General features: G+C 31.6%; 1 protein-coding gene across 3 annotated transcripts in view; it reads right to left on the reverse strand.

The window, feature by feature from the left end:
- Positions 1-13,535, reverse strand: part of RhoGEF2 (Rho guanine nucleotide exchange factor 2) — a 265,990-nt gene that overhangs the window by 64,499 nt on the left and 187,956 nt on the right. For 2 of the 3 annotated variants that reach the window (XM_035365907.2, XM_035365909.2), the window contains exons 24-27: positions 7,502-7,560; positions 7,303-7,380; positions 6,957-7,216; positions 3,897-4,123 (exon numbers count right to left, since the gene is read on the reverse strand). In XM_035365907.2, coding sequence (XP_035221798.2) covers positions 3,897-4,123; positions 6,957-7,216; positions 7,303-7,380; positions 7,502-7,560 — 624 coding nt within the window. The remainder of the gene's footprint in view (positions 1-3,896; positions 4,124-6,956; positions 7,217-7,302; positions 7,381-7,501; positions 7,561-13,535) is intronic. The other variant, XM_035365908.2, reaches the window with a different exon arrangement.

The following is a 13,535-nucleotide window of genomic DNA, read 5'->3' on the forward strand; positions in this document are numbered from 1 at the left end:
ATAGGTTTCATTATTATTATTGAAGCTGTTAATACATAACCTAGCATTTTTTTATCATTTTTTAATTTATCTTTATTACTTTATTTATATTTGTTTATTTAATTTAAAATTTTTCAGGTAATTAATAATTTAAAGAATAAATTAAACTCTTTTTTTTAATTTATTAATTTGAAACTATTTTAAAAAAATCACAGAAACTTCTAGTTGTTTCTATTAAACTAATGGCAAATTCTACATATTCTTCTTAAGTATGTCTGCTTTATTCTCTTATAAGCTAGTTTTTTCTTCAGGTAATAATAATTAAAAAATAATAATAATAATTCTCCTGCATTCAAAGGTGGTAATTTTTTAAGGCAGTTCTTTTTATTTTCATTAGATATATAAAGATATAATTTATGAATAAAAAAGAAAAATCTGAAAGGTTTCATATTTTAAATTGCATCCAAAGTTTTTTTTTTTTTTTTTTTTTTGTGTGTGTGTGTGTGTGTGTGTTTGTGTGTGTGTGTGTGTGTGTGTTAAATTTAACATTTTGTGTGTTAAATATCATGTTCTTTGCACTTAAACCATAAAATTCTGTTCAAGAGCAATATTGTAAAATAATTTTGAATTGGGCATATCTTTAAAATTTTCGATACATATTCTCACGTGCTGGAGATAAAAATGTGTTTTCTATACAACGTTGTCATTGCTTACTTTGAAATCCTTGAGTCTGTTAATCAAATATTCATTAAAGTTTTACAAAATTTGGAATGGATAATAAAACAAATTCCAAATTTCAAACTCGGGGTTCCAGATGCCCATATTCGCAGTAGGATTATGTCAATCAAAATTTGATGGCTCTAGGTACCATTGCTTTATCACAATGCGAGAAATATACATACATTTATGCAGATTCTTCATCATTTAATTCCTTCAAATATAATACAGGGCGATAAGTATTTGGTGGCAACAGTTTGAAAAGCGAAACGAGCATTCAGAGTGATTCAACGCGAAATGAAAACAATAGTTCCTCAGGGTAAAGCCCTTTTTTACTTAAAAAAAAAAAAAAAAAAAAAGTGTAGCCCACACTCAGAGCATTTATATCAGAAAGGTGCTCTCATAAAATCCATCATGCATACACATCTCCAGTCTTATGTTAATGACCCCACTGTTGCATTCCCGCTATCAGTGAAAGTCACATATGCTACACAAGGAATTCATAATTGTTTTCTTTTACAAAAAATAAATATTCATATTTGTGTACAGTTTTTCAATTTTGCAATCCTTTACATCTTAGGTTCACAACACCATTGGTGCATCCCTGCTAACAGTTCTTGCTAAAATCGGTAGATGGCACTTATGTTTGTTTTCTTTTTAGAACAGTGAAGAATTTCAAAGCAGAATTTAGGTGCATGTTGTATCTATTTTTCTTCCATTGATTCAGTAATGGATACAGAGAAAGCAGTGCATTGCCCGATAGATTTTTAAAGTATCCAACTACGTTCTGAATGTCAATTTTGAAGAAATTTTTCAAAAAAATTTTATTACTTTAATTTAAAGCTTATAATTTTAGCTTCTAAAAACTATTTTTGTTTTGTCTCTCTGGTGATTAGAAGTAGAGTTATTGCTTTTGTTGTTCTACACCATGAACCGAAAGTTGCTGTTTAAAAAGCTGGAAGTTGCTGTTTAAATAGCCGGAAGTTGATATTTAAGGAACACAGACAACTCTAAGTAAGAATATTTTATTTGAATACTGTTGGCAATATTCAAAAGATGATTTTGAAATATACGTATTATTATTATGTGCTTGGAAGCAAGATTACTTTCGAAATTTCAGTATCATATTTGGCAAACTTTCCATTTGTCTTTACATTTTGATTTGATTACACTTTGATTTCGCGTGCTTGCAGTTATTCAGTATTATTTTTTTATCTCATTCTGCTTTGTTATTTTAACATTGTGACAAAAATATTTTCACTTTATTATTGTAAACGTCATAATGGGTCGGCGTGGAACTTTTCTTTCTAAAAAACGACGATTTGCTGGAAACAGATATACTGTGAAAAATTCTGAGAGTGAATTGAAACTAGGAAACAATAAAACATTTTCTGAAAATTATAATGAAGCTAATAATTCTGCTGGTAATAGAATATTCGATGTTGAAATTCTAAAATCTATTTTCTGCATTATCCTGTCCAGTGTGTTTCGAAACTCAAAACAAATGAAAATGAGAGTTTTAATAACGTATCATACCAAAACAAGTGTTTCTTGAGTTGGCAACATTGTGACTTGGTTCCTATATAGGAGTAATATAGTTTAACAATGGATTTTTGGGTATGTTAAAAATATTAGCAAAACTTAATATGAAACATGGACAATATATGCTGTCAAGGGATATAACTGTATTGATAAAACTTGGGATTGTCAATTCAAAACGGCATTCTTTACATTCCACAAAAATCACAAGAAAAAAATTAAGAGCTCCTTTAAAGAAAAAATCTTCTAAAATAAGAGTTAACAGAAGGTGTAATATACAAAACAGGGCAGTTTTAGCAAAGCAATATAAAATATCAATTTCTAATATATTTTCTAAAGATAAAACTTTAAATTTGTTTTTTGAAAAACTTGTTTTTGTCAACATTTCTAATACGAAAAACACTGTAACCTAAAATATTACTATAGCAATTTTATGATACTTCCCACAAATATTCTATAGAATATTGGGAATTAAACGGACTAAAAGTTTAGGTTTATATACATATTTAAGATTTTTGCAGACAATTTTGTAAATGAAGAGAGAAAAATTTCTCGAAAGATAGCTACTGTGTGTACTCAAACAGATACATTTAATAGACATTTTGCTTTATGACTTCAATTTTAGTCCATTTTATTCCTTATGCTTTAATAAGTAATTTGAATGCATTTTTTTTATCCAAAATGTGAGAAAAAAGTAAAAATTACATTTTAATAATATGTTTATAAATTGTTTTTTCATTTTAGGTAGCATTCTGCTAATTAACACCAAAAATGAGTTTATTTGTACACTTTTTCAAAATTAGGGTATCGAACGTAGTCGGATACCTTAAATGCTACCGAGTCACTAGGAATACCGCTACACAAGCTCACTTTCAATAAAGTATTCCCTATCAGTTATTATGCACCACTGACTCACCGAAGCTGTGCAATGGAACTAGCCTCAGAAAAATCTGCTTCTGAATGTAAAAGAGGCTACCACTACCATAGGTTATGCCAAAATTATTGCTGTTTCCCATGATTATCAACAAAGCAAGGGGCAGACACTTCACATTAGAGGCATTAACCTGGAAGCACCATGTGACTTGGAAACATCATACTTTTCACAAGGTCAATTATAGATGGCTTGCTTAAGAGTAGACATGCCCACTGTTTATTTGTTTATGCTCCGGATAGATAAATGAAAACACAGTGTACCCTCAAGCTTGACAATACAATATGGCAGAAAAAAAAACTTTGTTTTCTATCTAAATAACATCTACACTTTTAATCAAACTTTGTAAAATGTAGTATAATTCACCTTAAACCAACATAAAGAAAAGCCTAAGCAATGCTGGATACTTCAGCTAGTTGCCTATAAGTCAGGGCTCTGAAGACTGGTATTACTGCCGATTAAATGCACAACTGGCATTCATTTACATTTTTAAATGCAATAATCTCTGTTATTAAGGCAAAAACTTTATATAAATTACATATTTTTTCAATCAGTAAAGTCTCCTCTATTTTTTAAGCTTTAAACTACAAATTCTAATTTTCAAAGATGGATCATATCTCATTCTTAAATCATTATGTGTAATTACCCAGATGAACTACATATATGGAAGAAACAAGGGATTTCTAAATAACAGCTTCAGTAATAAATTTTTTTTTAAAAAATTTCTTACCATTTCTAACATTAACTGGCCAATATCTCCAATAACTGGTTCCATTTTTCGTCGAGCTTTCATTTTATTATTAAATGTAACATGTATTTCCAACATCTCTTCAAGGTTTGGGAAAAGAAGATTAAGAAAATCTGGAGGAAGGAGCTGTTCTTGAAGCATTGGTTTATAAAACAGTCTATCCAAAACCTTCAAATTCCTAACATGAGTTCTTTCAGTATGAAACAATTCTAAGAAAGACAAAAACAACATATTTTAGTTTGCAGTATGAGTATTCTCAAATTGGAAAAGTAATAAAAAAGTAAAACATGAAAATACTAACACACACACACACACACACACACAAAAAAAAAAAAAAAAAAAAAAAAAGAGAAAGAGAGAAACAAACAATGAAATTTCATTTGTTTTTCTATTAAAGCAATACCACATATGATGTGCAATACACACACACACACACACATACAAAAAAAAAAAAAAAAAAGAGAGAGACTAGTCCAATAAATCATTGTACTTAAAGAATCAGTTAGTTATCCGTGACATTATCACCTTCAAAGTAGTCCTCTTCATTTACACACTTCTGCATGCTGGTAACAGTTCTAGAACAAGGTTTTTGGAAGGTCCTTCAAGAAATTCCTCGTTTTTGCTTGAACCTCTGCAATTGAGGTAAAATGGATTCTCTTTAAGCATGATTTAACTTTAAGAAATAAAAGTCTCATGGAGCCAAATCAGGTGAATAAGGAGGACACCCCATCAGTTATGTTTTTACTGGTCAGAAATTTCTTGACATATAGGTCCATGTGAGCAGGTGCATTGTCCTGGTGCCAATACTCCACAACTGTGGCCTTTCTTTCCTAATTTTTTCCATGGAGACTTTTTAGTACTTCAGTGTAGTAGCGGTGACTAACAGTCTGACCACTATGAACCCACTCAATCATTACAATTCCAAACAGTTGCTGCCAAACTCCACTCTTTTTTAAGCTACACAGTCTCGTTCCCCCCTCCCCTCTCCTCCTCTGTGTATGCATCATACCTCGTACTTAGGGCTTATTTCTTTTCCTATGCTCTGGTGCAACCTTACATGAAATGGAATAACTGGGAACAGCAACAAGGAACATTCTCTAATTTCATGACTTTCTAATATCCTTCACAGCAGAGAACACAGCCAATATTATTTATTACTATTACTTTTTCTGCTACTTGTCAAATGGCACGAGGTTTATACCCTAGCCCCTCCAAAAAAAAAAAAAAGCTTTTAAATAATGAAATTTTAACACAAACATGATCTTTCATTCATTTCCAAAAATATAAATTTCTATTAAAAAAATGCAATTTTTTTAGGGTGAATATAAACTGGCCATAGTAACTAATATGGCAGAGTACAGATGATTCAAAATGTTGGTGAGCCATATAAATCTGTTGATACCACAGGAATCGGTTAGTGCTGTACAACTGCTGACTCCAATGCAAAGACCTTTCTTTTCCATGCAATTTTTCATATTACATCTTCATACGGTTTCTATGACGATATATAACTTCATTTCAACCCTGTTTCACAAATTCAGTTGAACAGTAAAATCTTGGAAGAATGCAACAACTTCATTTTTATTTGATGGCAGATTAAAAATTGTCATCATTTTTTATAATAATACCTATGAATGATTTCACAATTCTTTATTCCTAAGTTTGAGTTTTATTTTAAATTTATGGGGTGCATGCATATACTTTATGAGCCTGAACGCATATGAACTGCAGAAAAATCTCAAATTCAAAGCTCATAATGCAAATTATTATCATAAGAGAATGCAATGTGAAAACTTTTAATTGGTTTTGATTATGATTTTGCTAATATCATTTGAAGGCAAACACCACCAAAATTAGTAATAATTGCTGCTTGCCAATAAGACCAAACAGTATTTCCCACCCTTTTTGTGAATAAGTTTTCACCATTTTCCACTAATTTTATTACATCCATCAATCTGAATGTTATGATGAGATAACAAGGAAACAGTTAATCTCTTTCTCATGTCATTATTCCAATAAGCCATTGTGTTATGATTCAGTATAAGTAAGGTCTGGTTTGCAAAAGTCATTAAAGTTAACTTTTAATGCCATAGTAAGTAAATGAATTATACTGCAGTAATGACAGGAATGCATGATCCAACAAACCATGCTTGTGTTTGGGGACCTGGCATGAACGAAGACTGCATAGTCACTTTCGCATCAAGTCGCATTTTTAATTTGAGTAGGTAATTCAAGCACAACCTTTCTTTATGAATGATGTATCTTTCTTGAAGAAACAGGACACCTACTTCTTGATCGCTTGGGAAATCCTAAGTTCTAGAATCCCTTATTATAATACAGAATCCATTCAGGGGTAATAAAAAAACATACGGAAAAAAGCAAAACCATTCATAGATCCCATGCCAATCACCATTCGTAAGTCAAATTCATAGTTGATAATTATATTGTCCCAATTCACTATCTAGAGAATACCACTGTAATGGTAACGATGATGGCTTGCTGTTAACAAAAGTATTCGTAAGGGATGGCTGGATGCAGAATCTACATTAGCCGATCTTCATGAAATTACTTGCATCAGTACTGGAGTAATAGAAACATCATGCACACTTTGCAAAACATCTCCAGTTGCAGACTATAATCAGATATAGTATAGTACCATATACAATGATTAGTGAACTCTGACATCCCATCTCCTTACTTGAGACCCACTAAGATGGGAATGCACATTTCCTCTCCAAGTCCACTCTTATTCAATCTGAACTACAACTAGGCATCAGATTGTGTTTCTTAAATAATATATTAAAAATACTATCATTTGTATGATATAAAAAATGAATTGCATCTACACTTTTCTTCATGACATGACATTTCCTCTGTTGCAGATTAAATTTAGGTAATAAACATGAAAATAAAAAAAAAATAAAAAATTGCCAAAAAATATATGTTTTGCTTAAAGTATCATTTGCAACTTTCTGCAGAAAGCTATTCACTTATTCAGTGTAAATCAGTAATAATTGAAAAGTTTAAGAGCAACAAAGTTACCATTTATAACATCCTGCCTTTTCTTCTCTTTGGGCTTCATAACCTTCAAGACATCCCAGTCCACATTTTCTTGCCAATTTGGAGGATCTGCTTCAGCTTCAAGGTCTGAATCATCATAAGTATGCATAGTACCTGTGCTATGCCCACTTGAAGAAGTAATTCCGCTTGATGGAGCAAAATTAGCAGGAACAGAATCAGCGGAAACTGAAGTGGGAGTCCTATGTACCATTTCTGAGGAATTACTTGGACTGTCCAAACTTCTAGACACAAAAATTAAAATAATTATTTTTGTTTGATATAAAATTTACAATAAAACATATTTCAAATAATCTAGAAAGAAATGCACCTGTTAGACAAACTTGAATTTGAAGAACTCCTTGATTCATTTAAAGGAGAACTGTTTTTCTCATCCACATCCACATCACTAAAGAACAGAATTACATATAACAGTACAATTATATATATTATATTATTGTCTCTAATTTTAACTTTAAAATAGAATTAGAAATAGTAAAAACATAAAAATTGGATTAAAAATAACAAACCTTTTTGAACGTGGAATGTTAGGATCACTTCTTTTACGAAAGGGTGGCTTACTTTCTCTCTAAAATTAAACAACGTTTTTACAGTTTTTATATATGCATTATACATAGAAGCAAAAATAAATTTATTTTTTAATTATTTATTGCTTTCTGAATATACAGTAGTTAAAAATTTTCAGACTTATAAACTAATTTTTGTATTCATTCAAAATACTATGTCTTTAACATATAATACTAATTTACATAATTCTTTTAAACCTTGCATTAAAATACATTTGTATAAAATTTTCCTTTTTTATTACAGTCACAACACTAAAAAATCAATTTCAACACCGAATTATAATTATTTCTAATTCCATATCAAAAGAAACTGGAACTATTTATAGCTCTTTTTAATAAATATATGTATGCTCATTAGAAAAATAAAATGTTATCAAACAAGAGAAAAAAAGAGCAATTTCTAATAAATAGCTTAATTTTGCATCACTGAAGCAACATCAAAATAGCTATCCTAAATATATATCCCAGAGGTGTCCAACCTTTTAGCTTCACCGAGCACACTGGAAGAAAATGAGATATTCTGTGCCATACAAATTATTTCTAATACCAATGGCAGTTCGTGACCTCCAAAATAAGTGAATCACATAACTGCACATGTTTTATTGAAAATTTTCAGGCTTTCTCAGATCTGATAGCTGAAAGAAATTTTTGAATTTAACCTCTAGGCCAGAATCGGTTCAAATATGCTCAGTATAGAAAATTTTTACACGAATCAGTGTTTCTCTTGATTCATATAGCAAGCTGCCACTGCCTAACACTGAAGATGGCTGATGAAGAAAAAAAAAAAAAAAAATACGTAGGTTTGCGAAAAAGTCATGGCAACTATTTTTTTTCTTGAAGATACCAGTCCGGTTGATAATGTGACACATACAGACGAAAGAACAAGGTCTTAACTACATGTGTGGACAATGAATAGCACTGAAATATCGTAACACACAAATTTATTACGGTAGTATACAGAGCAATATGGCCTTCATCGTGCAAAAGAATGATAACACAATACATGTAAATTTGACATGACAAACATGGGCCTAAAGACCCTCAATGTAGTCCCCTACTAGTGTCACCTCACGCTGCCAACGATGTGGGAGGTGCTGAATACCATCAGCCTCAGCATTTGCCGCACCATGTGTGAATCGGGTCATCTGTTGGCGCACAGCATTAGCAATGTCCTCTTGTGTTCCAAACCGCCTGCCACGTATTAGTTCCTTAATCTTGGGAATGAGATCGATCTCATTCCCAAGATTATTCATGACAAGAATTGATCGTCATCCTGCTGCCAGCATGCAAAGTGGTCGGAGCATATTGCATAGCGCACCCACCTATGAACTTCCGTCAGTGCATGCGGTACCCACCGCGAAGCGATTTTGAGTAGCTGTAGCTCATTATGTAATATCCTGTGGACGGTGTGTTTCTCGATGCCACTTGCCCTCTCCAGTAATGTCCATCATCTGTCTTCACCCATGAGGTGCTTGATGACGGCACATGCCAAGTCGGTCCACACACTAACCGGTCGTCCCAAACGTTGCTCATCACTGGTTGACACACATCCTTGCTGAAACTTTCCTAGCCCACCGTGCTACTGTATGATATGGTAGGACATTATTCCTGTGACATTTCATTGCATTTCTCCCTCGTAGAACGGCTATTTTGATGTAAGCGCGCTGCTCAACAGAGGTTACTTCCATCTCGCACAAAACTCACCAACTGACTGATTTCAGAGCCCTTGCTACCACAGAGCCATCTGTTCTGCATACACACTATGCCTGCAGAAATTCCACACGACACATATGCGTTTTGTGATCCACTCACATATCTACAAGAAAAAAATAGTTGCCATGACTTTTGCCCAAACCCTCAAGTTATTTAAACTTTTTAAAAAATTTTTAATATAATGACAGTACCACAGAATTATTTTGACAAAGTATTTGACTTTATATACATATTTCATTATATATTTTATTTAAATTCTATTTATAATTATAAAATTAACAAGACATTCTAAAATTAATGTGCTATCTGTCCCTGAATTTGAGAAACTAATGGAGCGATATTTTTCTATTGTAGAGGCTGCAATTCTTAAGCCCCGTTCACATGCAACGCTCCTTCACACAGCTGCCGTTAGCAAGGGGAGAAAAAGAAGACATAAAAGAGTTTCGTCTTTAGGACCCATTCAGAAGACCACCGTCTTCCTTCCCCATTACACCTAAGCCTCTGTGAATAATCACGTCTCCGAATTGGCAGATTTCTAATACTGTTTACACATTTTTAACGTGGTTTACTGTTGTTAATTTTGTAATCTGTACTTTCGCAACTAGTACGTGAACTTTCGTAATGGTTCCTGAAAAATATTTGCTTTTTAATTATTATTATTATTATTTTATAAGCTGTTATTTAGTTCACTCTTGGTGCTTGTCGCTATGGTTAAAAGATGGTCATGGATTTTTAAACTGCTTCCCGATAAGATATAGAACTCAAAACTTTGTACATACACTGCTTGTGGATGTGGTGTCACGCTTTTGATTTTTAGAGGATTAGATTTTTTTCAAATTTAAAGTTGACACAACTTTTTGCAAATATTAACAAATAAACTGAGAATCTCAGAATATTATAGTTTGCACCATAACACACTGCGGAAGAAAAAAAAATTAAAAGAAATTTTTAGCATAATTTTTTTTTTAATATTTTGGGAGAATTTTTGAATTCATATTTTAGACATTTGACACCCATTAATTTTAAAATTTCATATCTAAAAATATATTGATTACAAACTTCCAACATTTTCACAGCTTATAAAACAAACTTTTCGCATTTAAAAAAAAAATGATAAAGGAAATTAATTGGATGATTTTTTTACTTTTTTGAAAGATATGCAATGAAGCAGAATGGGAAATATTGGTTCTTCTTGGGCATCAATTCGAAACATCGGTTTCAAAGTAATAATCTCATTATACCACACTATTTTTATGACATTATTTATGCTATATAAGTTGTTATTGTTACCAGTTGTTAGTTCAGCGTGAGATTGTAGATGTTTCTGAGTTAACTTTCTCTTAAGATGCGTTTTGCATTCCATTGTGTTTAACGTTCTTATTAGATTGAAACATAACTACTGATTATATATACTTAGTGATATTCTAAACACTTGTACGATTATTTCTGTGAAATATTCCAGAATTTTGAAGTGTTTATGTTGATAAAATAAATTTAATTAAGCTATCATCGGATTTGAGTGTAATGACAATCATTTACGAACTATTATCAATCTATTACACAACAATATTATAATTAATTAATGTATTAAAATTGTTTTGAAAGTGTTTTACAAAACAGAAACAGGTAAAGAAAAATTCTGCTTGCGTTTTATGAGTTTTTGCAATTTTTCTGGCCACATAAAGTTTTAAAAAAAGGTTTGTAATTTATGTTTATATTTACCAATTGAATAAATAGCACTAGGTTTGATTTATATACATATGTGTGTATTGAAATTCAGTAATAAAATTTTAAAGATTTGAAATGATTAAATGTCTATTTAGAGAGTTTGTATTCTTTAAACTGCAAATGCAAACTGAAAGCTTATTTAAAATTATATACTTTATAGAAACAAGGATGGGTTTTGCAAAATACTGAAAGGAAAAAATTATTTGAAATGAAAATGTGACTGAGATCATATCTGTTTTAAAGATTTTAGATAAAAGTGTATTTTTTTCCTCAGAAACTAATTCATTAATTGCAAAATCATTTATTGAAGTTATTAAAAACACTCTAATAAATACAATAAAAAAACTGGGGGGAAACACTGAAAATTGTAGAAGAAAGACATTTTAATTGTAAAATTTTTCTTCAAAAATTTTAATTAAAAAAAATACTAGCAAAAACTTTTTCAGCTTAAAATTATTTTGTCTCACAAAACCATTTAATAAAAAGTAGATGAAAATGCTTAAATTTTTTTTTAAAATCATTCAATAGGTACCGAGTCCCTTGTCGCGCTGAAGCCGATATGCACTTTAGTTTTAGTTTGAACGATATTTCTGGAATACCTAGCATCAGATAACCGTGTCTGTATTTGTCTATAATTTCCGTATCTTGTACAGTTCTGTCTAATTTTTGGGGGGATGCTATCACATCCCCAGACATCTATCAGCGTGATTATTTCGCGGACAGTCCAGCGAGCACAGTAACTAAAATTAAGTGAACCGCGCAGTATAGTACGGGAAATCTCCCCATTTGCCCTGCTCCCGAGAGGTAAGGAACATTCAACCAAGTTCTACCTCCAATTCGGCGAGGCAGTTAATGCTTGTCCCATGTGAACGGGAGACGTTGGAAGAACCGGTTTTCGCTACCGGTCGAATCTACTCTTGTGAACGGGGCTTTAGAGAATTCTTAAGGTGTTCATACAATATCCTGGTTCTAATTTTACAGCTAGTGAGCTCTAATATTGAAAACAGTTGTTTAGTAATGTATGAGCTACAAAATAATGATGACATGAATAACACATGACTGTGTAGCAAGGTATATTTTTTTCTAGTGATGATTTACATTTAAGCCCAACTATGATACATGATAAAATTGTTCCTTAAATTGATTGTCAGATTGCACCTTTATGCATTCTATTTGAAAACTGGCTAGCAGCACATTCTAGGTAAGCTGTGAATGGAGTCACAAAAGTACAAATATATTGATCATTCTTTCGAAAATCCTGAAATTTCTTTTCAAATCCTTATGTCAACTCAAAAAGTAAGGTTGAATATTTTCCCCCCATTTTTAGGATTATTTTTGTCTAACACTGAAATTTCTTTTCAAATCCTTATGTCAACTCAAAAAGTAAGGTTGAATATTTTCCCCCCATTTTTAGGATTATTTTTGTCTAACACTGAAATGTAACTAACTGTTTGCATTTATTTGGACTTGCCATAATTCCAGTTTCATTCATAATGTGCTTATGGTTTGAAAACCATAAGCACAATAAGTTTGTACTAGTAAGCCGGTTTTTACCTCGAAGATTAGTGTTTAAATATTTAAATGCAGTCAAAATCTAAATCTAAATCAAAAATGCTATAGCTGTCAGCCAGTTGGCATTGTCAAGTTTTGGCACATATTTTGCTTTCATTATCATAAATTATTTGATTTCATTAATTATGTTATAAAAATATTTCTTTTGCACTTCACTCGTCCTTCTTGGAGTGCACTGACACTTGCTTTGGATCACATCAGGTCTGCGGATTGTACATCTCTGACATATCACAATCAACTCCATTTCTAACAAAATGGTTGAAATGAATTTATGTCACTAATAAATTTCATTTTATGTGCAACCACTTTAAAAAAATTAAGGGGAAAAAAAAAAAAAACTGATACAAACTTTTGAAACTGGTGGCTAATTTAGAACATATTTTAATACTTCTTTTCACACACCTTTCCCCCCCCCTTTGAAATTCAACTTAAAAGGGAGCACAGTTTGCCTCTTTGCAAAATCTCTAGTCTATTTTTTGCTGTTGTTTCCCCACAGTGTTTCTGAAGGAGAAGACATTCCCTACGTCTTTTAACAAATATAATTAATGCTTGCATATTGCTGCAGAAAACGCATACGTTTATCTATAGCTATTGTGTTTCATTCATAGGCACCTACCTACCTACCACTCTATAAACAAGTTATCTGAAAAAGCTTGTTTAGTTAGATACTTTTCCTTTATAGAGTCCTTTTGAACCTCTAAAGAGGATGGAGCAAACTGCATAATTTTTGAAAAAGAACTTATCTTGATAAAGCTAAATACCTGACTTAACACTCAGTAAAAATTACAGAGGTATTACAGAGGCAAAGGCAGATAATTACAGAGGTATTAGAGTTAACATTCTCAGAAAGGAAAAACAAAAGAATTGTCTCAGAAAGGAAAAACAAAAGAATTGAAAATTCTCAGAAAGGAACAAAAAGTTTTGATTTAATTTTGTTTATAACCAGAGCAGAAAACACTTATGA

Source organism: Stegodyphus dumicola, chromosome 1, assembly GCF_044657685.1.
Source record: "Stegodyphus dumicola isolate Sdum_Otavi_A_Nest chromosome 1, ASM4465768v1".
Classification (NCBI taxonomy): domain Eukaryota; kingdom Metazoa; phylum Arthropoda; class Arachnida; order Araneae; family Eresidae; genus Stegodyphus; species Stegodyphus dumicola.